Source organism: Ammospiza nelsoni, chromosome 10 (genome assembly GCF_027579445.1).
Source record: "Ammospiza nelsoni isolate bAmmNel1 chromosome 10, bAmmNel1.pri, whole genome shotgun sequence".
Lineage (NCBI taxonomy): Eukaryota > Metazoa > Chordata > Aves > Passeriformes > Passerellidae > Ammospiza > Ammospiza nelsoni.
Window position 1 is genome coordinate 16375508 of NC_080642.1, and position 12334 is coordinate 16387841.

Sequence of the window (12334 nt, forward strand, 5' to 3'; positions counted from 1 at the left end):
TGTCAACTTTTCTGCTGAAAAACAGCCTTTGAACTCTTTCAGGAGTTTGAATGTAAGGTTTTTCCATTTTCTGAACACTTTAATTTCTTCTAAAGAGTATGTTTTTATCCAGGTTCAGTAGTAAATGTTAGTCAGAAAATGAAGATATAGTAAAGGATATAGATTGTGGAAACTGGGGACAGAAACTCCCCCTTTTGTATGTGCACATAAAGATATCAATTTCAAAGTTGAAGTGAAAATGAATTGTTTCCTGGCTATTTTGTCTAGGGTTTAACTAGCTGTATGAAAAATATTTTCATTAATGCATTTCTCTTTATTTTCTTCATTGATGAATTTAAAAATGTGCCTTTCATTATTAGAGCAGACATGCCAATTGCAGAGCTCTCCTTTCATCTATTATGTTACCTATAAGAGAGGATCTTGACACTTCCTGAACACTGACCTCACCTGAATTTTGCTCTCTCTTACAGAGCCAGGCACAAGCACCTAATGCTGCTGTGCAGCCTCTGTGCCTGGCTCTAGGTCAGGATCCCAAGAAATTTTTGCTCTGCAAGTAAATGCTTAAGATTCCTCTCAGTTTCAGAATGAAACCTTTGTGTCATTCTGGCTTTCTATGTATTTTATCAGAATTAATTATTTTAGGCCCTCCCCACTATCTAATTAGAGGTTTGATTTTGTGAACTGGTTTTATTTTTGCTAGAAAAGCAACTGTGGAGCCATGCCAGCACAGACTTCCGATATTGAGGAAATAAGTAGAATTGCAGATGGTCTTGTAACAGCTCTGGCTGATGTCTGTGCTTGCAAGGCCTCACAATTATTGCCTTCACAAGTGTGCAGAGCAGCTACTGTGGCTGGCACAATGCTGTGTCTGTGTTACAGCACATGCAAACTACACACAAATCACACAAACATTGCTGGAGCAGTAAACTAGCTACAGATTTCCTGGAAGAAGGTATTTTTTGAATCATGAATTCAAATTCACACACAAAAATAAAGTAATTGCCATCTTCAGTAAAATTAAACACACAGCTTCTCTCTTTCAGATGAGCAGTTACAAGAACAATGGTTCTCCTTACTCATTCTTCAATGCCAGATAAAGTGCTAATTGCATGTTACTGTTTTAACAATAAAATAATTATTAGGAATGGATAATTCTATTCAAAAGAGTGAAAGGAACGTGAACCTTCACATCAAATTGAATGTAAAGGAACCTGATTCTTTAATATGCATGATTATCCTTACAATTATTTCCTCAGTGTTCCTGTACTTTTCACCTTATCTATACCTAGCATGTTTGTACACCCCAGCAATTTCGTCATTTGATATTTGAATCACTTACATGTATAACCTAAATAAAACCATTTCTAACACTTATATTTTTCTTATTACTGATAGTCTTGGAAGGTTGAGAGAAAATTTCAGGGGAAGCACATCTACCTCTCCTCATTAAGAGCCCAAGACCCTTTATCAGAATATTATCTCTTCCCCCAGGCAACTAATGAAAGCAAATGAGGAAATGGCCTCAAACTGGACCAGGGGAACTTTGGGTGGACATCAGGAAGAACTTTTTCATTGAGAGAGTTGCCAAGCATTGGAACAGACTGCCCAGAGAAGTGAGGGAGTCACCATCCCTGGAAGAGCTCAATAAATGACAGTCTATGGTTTGTATAGCAAGGTGGTGTTTGGTCACAGGTTGGACCCCATCTTGAAGGTCTTTCCCAACCTCAGTGATTCTATGGGTAGATTAGAGAATACACTGACAAAAATGTGCAACATAACGTGCTCATTCACTACTCAATGTTTATATTATTCACTGCAATATTCTAGAAGCCAAAGTACAGAGTGGAATTGCAAGGAACAGCAGCCTGGGACAAAGAGAGGACTCTCTTGTCATAATTTATAATGGGATCCCCTGAAGTAGATCTTCAGGGACCTTTGGATTGGGTCTTTAAGGATGGGGTTTAAAAAATGAACTTTTTCAAGCAGGAACCAAATCAGTCGTGCCAAAAAAGTGTGTCCTTTTAAAATGGATATAAAACCACTCAGGCCCAGATATTGCCAGTGTTTGTTACACAGTTTAGTAAGGTAAAATAATTTTAAGAAATATAGAGAGGAGAAATAACAGTCAGATATATCAGATTTTACTCCCCAAAAAGTTCCCACCATCTTCTCTTAAATCACAGAAGTTCTACAGCTGTGTCACTGTAAGAACAGATAAAGCATTTAATTAAAACTTTTCCCTTGTAAAGATGCAATAACAGCAGCTCAAGAAACCATTGAATCAGTTTTCAGATAATATGCTGGTGTGCAAGAGTATTTAATTTAACAGCGACCTCAAGCAGCTCCTCTAGCTATGATGCAGATATTCCAGTTAATGAAGAAAAAAATAATGCAAGTTTTGTTCGCAAAACTGTTTTTTTCTCTTGGGATTAATTTTGAGGAAAGTGTTATTATCTGCTCTTTGAAACTTGTACAGTATTTCACCATCCTAAAGTTGACAGCCTTTGGTTTGTTGATTGTGGTGTTGTTTGGGTGGTTTTGATTACTTTTCCTAAACAACACTGCGATCTCTTTCCCTGTAATTTGCTTTTTTTGTAACTATCTCTCTGCACTTGCCTGTGGAAAATGTTAAATAGGGTTCAAAGTGCTTTATGAACACTGTGCTTTACACTAAACACAGACCTTCCTACTAATAATCACTAGTTTTACTTTTAAGACTTAACAACCAAAAATGCACTTGAATCCTAATGCAAAGAAAATCTGACTCTTAATTCAGGAAAAGATTTCCAGGCCCAATGTTTGGTTGTAAAGAGAAGTTCTGAAATAGCTGGCAGCTCATGTTCTCAGGTCACTGGCACTGCCAGCCCATCCGATGTGTCTTAGCCAACTTCCTGAGTGGAGGAAACATAAATAACCCTGCACCATTCTATTCAATCAAAGCACTTCCATTCCTATCCTCCTTTTTTTTGCCTTAGTTCTTTCACAATAGGACCTGATACCCTGCACTGACACACCATCCCCTGAAAAAACTGCAGCAGGAAATTTTAACAAAACATATTTAGCAGTTTTGTTGAAGCCAATATATGCTTATGGAAAACATGACCAAATTAAGCATTTCTTGCAATTAAGATTGAGCACCCATAAATTGGTCATAAATTGTGTGGTCCTGCTTGAAACAGAAAGGCAATAAACTCTCCAATTCAGCATCCTGCGGTACCACTGCACCATTTTGAATACAAGCTGTTCTAGTCACAAAGGACACATTTATTTTCTTGAAGCCAGAGACACAGATGGTATAAACTGGAGTACCTCTCCCGATTTCAAATAAAAAGCAGTGATTTATAAGTGCTGAGGATTTGGTCTAAAGGTCAAGATATTTCTCTGGCTTAGAAAGCTCTGTTCAGGGGAGTGGGGAAAATCAATGGCACTTAAAACTGAGAACCTATTATCATTATACACATCCTTAAGTGCAGCACGTGTTCCTCTGCTTATTTACAATATAGTGAACTGGGTGCCAGTAAGTGAATTCAAGGCATTTTTCACCCTCTATTTTTGACAACTTTCAGACATCTCACGTCTTACTGTACGTTAAACCTAAAGAGAAAGTGTTTTTCATTTCTTTACCTGAAACCATCTTTTACTTGAAATATAACATAGAGAGAATAACTTTATCTCTTTTTGACCCCTTACAAGTTTATTTCTTCTTCAGAAAAATAAATTTTATCAAGCAGTCAAGTAATGTAAACAGAAGGAATAAATAAACCTGTATGCATCAATCAGAGACAGCAGCTGTTTCCAGAAAAACCTGAGCAATTATTTATGAAATTATGTCTTCTTGAATGCTTCTGCATACCCTCAGAATCCCGGGAGGGCCTGATTTCCTGATGAGCCTAAATTGCTGAATTAGAAGATGAGACAATGTCATGGTACCAATTAACAAAAGTATTGCATATTGTCTCAAAATGTTTGTTTTCTTTTTTAATAATTGCATCTAACAAAGACATTCCTTCATCCTAAGCATGGAGGAACATCCCACTATCAGTGACTTGGATGATTAAATGCCCTTAAAATGGCCATACTCACTTTTGTGTGAGAGCAGCAAGACAGTAAACACATGGCATGTATTTCAATCAAGGAATGGGTGTCCATTGATTTATCCATTAGAAACAAGTTCTTAAACCTGACATTACCCTTGGTGCTGACGAAGAATAGAATCACTGTCCTGCAATGCAAAATGGGGCAGCGATGGTGGAGCTGTTGGATGGAATTATCATGCTGGGATGTGCAAGGTGCCTCAGGGCTGCCATGGGTGCCTCCACACATTTGCCCTTTGCACCTTTGCTTTGCAGCTCACTGCTTTCTCTTTAGATTAAACAAGCCCAGGTGAAATTATGTTTTCCTGCCTTTTGTGGGCTTAGCTGAAAGACCTTACTGATACATCAAGATTTTTCTTTCCAATTATTATCTGTGATTGCTAATTGTTAGCTTCAACAAGAGTAACGCTAACATGTTAGCTTCAACAAGAGTATCCAGATGGCTGGATTAGCTGATCAAGCCCAAAATACTTAGTCCAGTACACTACTTCCTTTGCTGGGGATCTCAGGACTACTGTGGAAGCACAACAGCAGTCATGGCTGAAGCAGCACTCAAGACCACTGAACTGCAAAGTGAATATTGTTTTACCCCGTATCTGGTCATCCCCATGTGTACACTTCAGGCATTTTCAGTGCTGTCCCACAGCCTGGCAGCACAGCCCCCAACAGACCTGTCCCTCAGGGGAGGACAGAGCTCCCCTAGGTGACCCTGGCAGATCACCACCTTTGTGGGTGCAGGGGTCTTGCCCCAAATTGCACTCACAAGGAGCACCTGCAGAAAGTGTTTCTGATGCTGCAACTCCTTGGCTTGCTGATATTTTGGTAGGTTGGAATAGATGCAGCAAGGTAGGCCTCTTGGGGTTTGACTAAATGGAATTAACTGAAGTAAGATCATACCCTTCCAGGGGTGGTCAAATGTCATTCTCTTCAAAGCTGGTGTTCTCTTTGCCTTTTCCTCTGGCACTTTCCCATGAAGTGTTTGCTTTCAGACCTACTTTCAGGACTGTCAAATGAGAAGTGACTGTTTTGATCACCTCATTTAATCCCACACATATCATGGCTCATCAGATTAAAAAATCTTACTATTATGGAAATGGATGCTTCTTCAGTGATGGAGAAATGAGTACACCTCTGGCTCAAAGGTTCAGGAATAGCTGAAAAGCTGTAGCTGTCTCGTTAGACTGAATATAGCATTCATACTGCATGGAATCAATTGCTACATTGCAGAAAAAAGAACAGAGAATTAGGCTGATATCCCTTTGGATAAAGGTATGGAAAAATATTAACCTAGAGGTTAGAAATGAGGTAGGCATTCAAATAGTCTCTAATGCTAAAAGTAGTGTAGCAGTGCAGCTGTGCAGTAGTTGAGCAATGGATGTAATGAAGTATCTATAATGTTTTTTATGGCCAGCCTCATCTTGCAGGCAAACTTTCCTCTTCAGGACAACAGAGGCTGAGCAGGCATACAAATGAGAAGGCATGCACACAATTCCATCCCAATCCCACCTTGCTTTGGCCAGTGTTTCTTATCCTAACTCTGTTAGAAATACATCAACTGAAAACCTGCCCTGTGCCCCTCATTCCAGACTTAATGTATGAAGATAAAGGTTAATTCACCCATGTGGGGTGAATTTTCACTTGCTGCATCTCCCAAACTCTCTTCTCCATCACACTGTTCTATCTAACAAAGAACCCAAAGCTGACTGAGAAACACAGAATGACCTGGATTTAAAGGACCTTAAAAATCATTTAGTTTCAACCTCCCTGCCACAGGCAGGGATGCCATTCACTAGATCACATTGCTCAGGGCCCCATCCAATCTGGCCTTGGACACTTCCAGGGATGGGACATCCAATACTTCTCTGGGATTTCTAGCTTCCTGGAAAGCAGCAGCTTAAAAAAAAGTATTCTACTCTAAGTCTCAGCTGCCTGAAGTCAGCCTAAAGTCATTTTCAACAACTGAGCTACTTCAGACTCCCTCCTCTCCTCACACTATTTGATATGTTTAGATTCTTAATTCAGTACCAGCCAGGAACAGGAAATGTTAATAATTACCCCAATTTTCAATCACTACACCTGATTTTTCAAAGTAGCACGTTCACGAATTTCCTCCCTTTGTGTGACTAGAAGCTGAAGAGTGAAACTCCACGTGGGCAAACACCAAAGCAGCTCTGAAGCCCTGCAGAGCAGCTCAGGAAAACAAAAACCTGAGCTGCATCACTTGCTCTGATCTCACGCCTCGTGCTCATCCAGAGTCAGAGCACACAGCTGAGGTCACTGCTCTCCTGTGCAGTTCATTAGGGTGAATGTTTGCAATAACCACTCCAAACTGGCACGAAACTCCCAGGAAACTATGAGGAAACAGAACCCTTAACAAATGGGAACAATCAATATAGAGAAAGGCTAGTCCTGACAAGGATTTACAGGACCATCTCACAAAGAAAGCCTTGGAGCCACACACAGCCTGAAAGACAATGCAGAAGCACAGCACCCTCTGCCCTGCTCTGTAGGATGTGGGGATGCCTTCAGGCACATGACTCCAGTGCTAGTTCCTCATGGAGTACAGACTGTTTCTGTGGTGCAGAAATGACAGAAGCAGCAAATACAGCTCCAGAAAAGCTTCAGAGCATTCCCTTCCTCTCCCTCCATAAATCCCTCTTTACTGAAGGACGACACAGGTGACACAGACACACAGGGTGCACAGTGACAATGAAGGGACTGTGTGGTTCCATACAGCTGGATTGAGTGGCTGTCCTTCAACACCTTCCAGTTCCTTCAGAAAAGGGCACAGTGTGGCAGCCCAAGTGCTGGTACCCTTTAAATAGTTTCCCTCTAACCTCTGAGGATTGACATTGTATTTCACAGGGGTCTGCCAAGTGTTAAGGCACACTGCCATGTTATCCCACACAAACACAGAAAGGATTAAGGAACAGTCAGTGACAATTAGTAATGTTTATCTTTTCCACTGTTTCACATTTTTCACGTTCTACATCTTTCTTCAGTTTTCTGTAGGGCTGTCTCCACTTTTTTGCAGGGTTTTTTTTTTTTTTTTTTTTGCATAATGTTCTACCAATATTTTTTTCATTTCTGATTTGGCCTTACAATTTAATTTTCTTTGTTATTTCCTCCCCACTTTCATAATTGTCTGTAATTCATATTTAAAATGTTAAAAGCATGCAAAACGGTTTTTAGAAAACAGGACAATAAGGACCAAGGTTTCCTTACCATATCAGATGAGTAGCCCAGCCTCCCCCGTCTATCACCATGTAAATCATGACACGTAAATGTGGCAGTCTGGTCAAATGCCATGTTCAAATCTCCCAATTTAGATTCTTTATGGTGGATCATTTCAATGTAGAATTGAAAGACATAAAATGCCAGACCTGTATGTGTTTTCTATAAATCTTAGAGTGTCTTCTACCTCTGTAATATCTGAACACAAACCTGATTCTTGCTCAGGGCAGTAATCCCACAGGATTAAGTCATACTGTAAATACCAGACAAATTACAATCAGATTAGATGGGCAGTCTGTTCATTTACTCAACACAACTGTACTCCAGTCTTTTCACCACTGGTGTCTATTTATAACATGAATGTGTTTTTCTTAAATAAATGAACACAAGTTCAATTTCATATCTTTCTTGTTCTTACTATTTGTGGCCAATAAGGAACAGATTTCTATTTCCTAAGGAGCAATGAGAGAGTGCTCCTTGAGAGGCCAACAAGGCTGCTCTTGGTACAGATCTGCAGGACAAGATTTAGTTTAAATTTATCAGTGAAAAGTCTTTTGAAAATTTTGCATTCAATTTCAGTCAAGCAGAATTTCAGAATATAGCAAATATATTCTGGAGATAGGTTTGAGACAGCAGCACAGACATGCTGAAATTACCCAGATTTGCAATATTCACGGCAGGAATTTCTCCAGGTTCCAAACTTGCTTACACTGGTGAGAATACAAACCTCACTGAGTAGAACTAGTGTAGCTTGGGATTTACAGGGGATTTCGGCTTGCTTATGAAAAGGAAGTATATTTAATAATGTTTGGTATTACCTGCCAAAATCTTCCTAGCATTTCACTGAAATTATTTATAAATGTCACATCACATCCTTCATAATTGTTCCCAATTACAAGAATCATCTTGCCTTTTAGATACAAACTTGCTTCCATCCAGCACACAAATCCGGTGTTACTGTAGTTTTACTACTGCAATCAATTAATGAAACCCTACTAAAACATGAAGCTGAGACTTCCATAAAACAGGATTAATGACTACAGGCCATGAAAATACTAAAGATAAATTAAGCAAACTGCTGCACCAACTAGTATCCTCTTGCTAACTCTATTCTCACCTTCACCTTCTGATTGCAGAGTTCTTATTCCTGATGTGCACAGAGATAAATAAGAATAACACTGAGGCTGGAGAAGTGGAGCCAGTGAGTCAGGAGGGATGAGTTGTAGGCCAGCCTAACCCATTGCTACCAAGCTTCTCCATTCTTACAGACAGGCATGTCCTCACTCAGCTTCAGAGGTGAGGCAGACAACTCTGCCTGTGGAAACCCAGAGGGGGTGTCCTGCTGAGCACCCTGAGCATGCCCTGTGACCACACTGTGATGGGCGACACAACAGAGTGGCACAAACACAACCAAAAACACAGTGTGGTATTCACTTCTCTTCCACAGTGATACAGTAGCCTGGAAACCAGAACACCCTCTTTTATCAGGAATAAACCAGTGCAGTTTATCATACATAGAGCTGTCAATAGCTATAAAATAGTACCTACACAAACATGAGATCAGCTGCTCTCCAAAGACAGCTTTTTCATTAGGCAGGTGTCAACAATTCAAAGTCAAAAACAGATTTTACTGAAGTGGAGGAGAAAGCATCCCAAGTCTGCTTTGCACTGAGACAGGAGGTGTTAGAATGACCTTCTACTGCAGGACACCCACTGAACAGGAACATTTTTGCAACAGAAATACTGGTGCCGGGTTCTGCTTTCACACATGTGACTCCCATTGATTTCAAAAGGAGTTTCCATATTTCACTAGCTCAGAAGTAGATGGTGTACATGGTGCAAACCTGAATGCATACAGAACATTGATTTTATGACACAGCATATGACAAGTGAATATTGGCTTAAGGTTTTCCTGCACAGCCTCCCTCTGTGCATTCCTTCCTGTGCGGGTTTATAGGTTATGTGCATTACAGGTTTGATGGTTTTCAGATCAATTCACAGCACAACCTTCCAACCAGTCACACCAGCCCAGCTGAAAGAGATAGTTCACAGCACAGCATGGAAGGACAGGAATGGTTTACACAGAATCACAGAATCATTCAGGTTGGAAAAGCCCTCCAATATCATCAGACTTAACCTTTGCCCCAGGCTTAACCAAGGTTAAGCTGGTACCTTTTGTTGTCATCATATTTTCTAGGATTTCTGGCCAAGTTAAGGGCAGTCAGTGGATCTCTGCAAATAACCCTCAACAGTTATTGTTTGGTTATTTTGCTACAAGCTGCTTAGCATCCATCAAGAAAGGAAGGATGTGACAAGGGTGGAAGATTCCCAATTCACATGGTACCTTTACAGCTGTAGAAAAATTAATGAGAACTGACTCTTTTTGCAAGACCAAGCCATGAATTGTACTTCTAAGTGCAGTATGGATACTTAAAAACTTTAGAAATATAAGAATATGAAAACTAAAATGTTGAAAGCGAAGGGAGATGACCCATCTTTGTTGATCAGCATCGACTCCAATTTATTGATCAAATCAGTCACCCTTTATAATAGTGTTAATTAACTTCATGCATATTGCAAAATCCGAGCTCACAATAGGTTACAGAGTAAACTCTAACCCCTCCTTTTGTCCACAATACCCGTGGTTGTTTATTGAAACCAAAATTAGTGTTCTCACTGTGATATGAAAAGTTTTCAAAACCTTCATATCTGTTCCCAGAGCAGCCAAGGACTGTTATGAGAAGACTGTCTGAGAATCCTGCTGTTTATAAAAAAGGTGCCTGAGAACCTAGTTATTTACAAAATCAAGCCTGGAAACTGCTGCTTTACAGCTGCCTTTTACTTTCCCATCAGCTGTATACCTTCATGGCCTCTTTCTTTAAGCCATGCTTGAACCAGGCTCTCCACACTAAAGCAATAATAATTTTTCTTTTCATTACAGGAAATTTCCCTAAGGAATTCAGAATTCTGAGTTATTTAATTTTTGCAAGCATTTGATTTAGAAAAGTAGAGTAGCAGATATTATTACACAAAAATGAGCAAAAATGACATCAAGGACTTACTTTCTGCAGGTTCCTTAGATCTTCTGCCACTGGAGGATTTCCTCAGGAGACTTCTTCCTGAGGTGAAGAGGCTGGTTAGCTCCTCCAGAGGACTGGTGGGTGTCCGAGAGCGGGAGCTGCTCTGAGATGATGACCCGTAGGTGCTGACTGACACACTGACCATCTTCCCTCCTTCTTGCAATGTGTTTCTGGCTGTAGAATGAGGCACTGATGGAGAGCTTCTTGAGAGACTTCCTGAATGTACAGAGTCATAAGGTGGAGGTCTTTTGAGGCTTAAGGGGGTAAGAGACCTACCCATACTGACAGGAGAAGGTGAGGCAGAGTGACTTTTAGGATAACCATGTGGAGACTGCGTTCTGTATAAGGTAGAAGGATGAGGAGGTGAGGAGGTGTGCCCAGGGGTGCTAGTTCCATGAGATACTGTCTGGTCTTTCTCCAGTTTTTGATGGCCTGGTGTATGAGGTGGCAGTGAAGATGGAGAAGCTCCAGCTTGCTGTTTGATGTAAGACACATTTTCTAGGACGGGAAGTTTTGTGACCTCTAGTGGAGTTAGAGGAGACTCGTCAGAATTCGGGGAACACTGCACTGGCGCTGGTGGGAACACCAGCAGTGGAGGTCTGTGAGAGAGCAGGTTTGGAAATGGCGGGGGTATGTCACAAAGCAAGCCCTTGGGAGTAGATGGCACTGGAGACTTGGTGAAATCTAGGTCAGGCACTGTGGGAGTAGCACACTGAGAAGAACAAGTGTGATGGTCATATTCACATTGACATTTTGAGTCTTGGCCTACATCATCAAATATAGGGTATTTCATCTCCTCATAGACTGCTTCGCTTTGGTCATCCTCATCTTTTTTGAAGTCTCTGAGAATATTCCCAACCATTTCAATATAAACAGGCTCCTCTTCCTCTGTGTCTGGAGCAGGACTGCTGACCTGCGAGAGCGAGGCATCCCTAGTGAGGGTTGCCTTCATAGGGCCATGCTTTTTGATATATGTTTCATCAAAAGATGTGCTTAGCTGAGTGTTTGGGTTTCGTTTCGGCTTAGGAGGTGGAATCTTCTTTGTGTACTCATCACTGTGAGGTCTTGGTTTGGCTGACACTGAAAACAGAAAAGAACACAAACTCATCAGAAGCTGTAACACACCTTGTCAACCATAGGGTCTCTGTTACAGTGCCATAATTCTGGAATGGATTTTCTGGGACCAGCTTATTGCTGGTTATCTCTGGTATTACATCAATAGAACACTATAAAAATAACGCTCAATTCAAAACACTCCTAGACTTCCCCCAGAATGCTTTGACACTCCAGGATTAAGTAAGTAGTGAGCACTTCCCTTCCTCCGAGACATCTGTTCTTTCCCAAACTCTTTGGGACAGGGGACTTTCCATTTTTAAATATTCTGCTTTTCAAATATCACTGTGGGATTTTAAAGACCCAAAGAGTTCCAAACAACATAATGCTAAATATCAAAGTGAACTCCTTTTGACTCCGAGAGAACACTTAAGGTCCTGGACAGTCATACTGGAATGACAGTGAGGTAACTCTGCAGTGACAAAGTGATGAATCAAGACCTTTTTATTCATAGTAACTTCTTGCATAAAGCACCACAATTGTCTCAGTACAAACAGAGAAGCAAAATACTCATACACAAACTGTAAAATCTGCTGTTGGGATAATTCTAGTGATTTATCTGGACTCTATTATGTTAGAATCTCATGAATCTCTTAATGAGATTTCTGTGAAGTCAAGGAATAACAAAGTATCTCACAGATTTGGATCCTTTCTACACTGGTTACTTACAGAAAAACCTTGTCTTTGAAATTCTAAATCAAAACATTGTGATGAAATTCATTTGAAATGAGAGGTCAAGGGTTTCTTGGAAATTATCCTTTATGAATTAAACAATAAGAAAACTCATGCAAACTGCATTTTGTTCACTTTGCA

General features: G+C 40.3%; 1 protein-coding gene across 1 annotated transcript in view; it reads right to left on the reverse strand.

The window, feature by feature from the left end:
- The window catches only part of NYAP2 (neuronal tyrosine-phosphorylated phosphoinositide-3-kinase adaptor 2), a 135861-nt gene that overhangs the window by 42820 nt on the left and 80707 nt on the right, over nucleotides 1-12334 (reverse strand). The window contains exon 5 of the mRNA XM_059479577.1: nucleotides 10391-11488. Within this exon, the coding sequence (XP_059335560.1) occupies nucleotides 10391-11488 (1098 nt within the window). The remainder of the gene's footprint in view (nucleotides 1-10390; nucleotides 11489-12334) is intronic.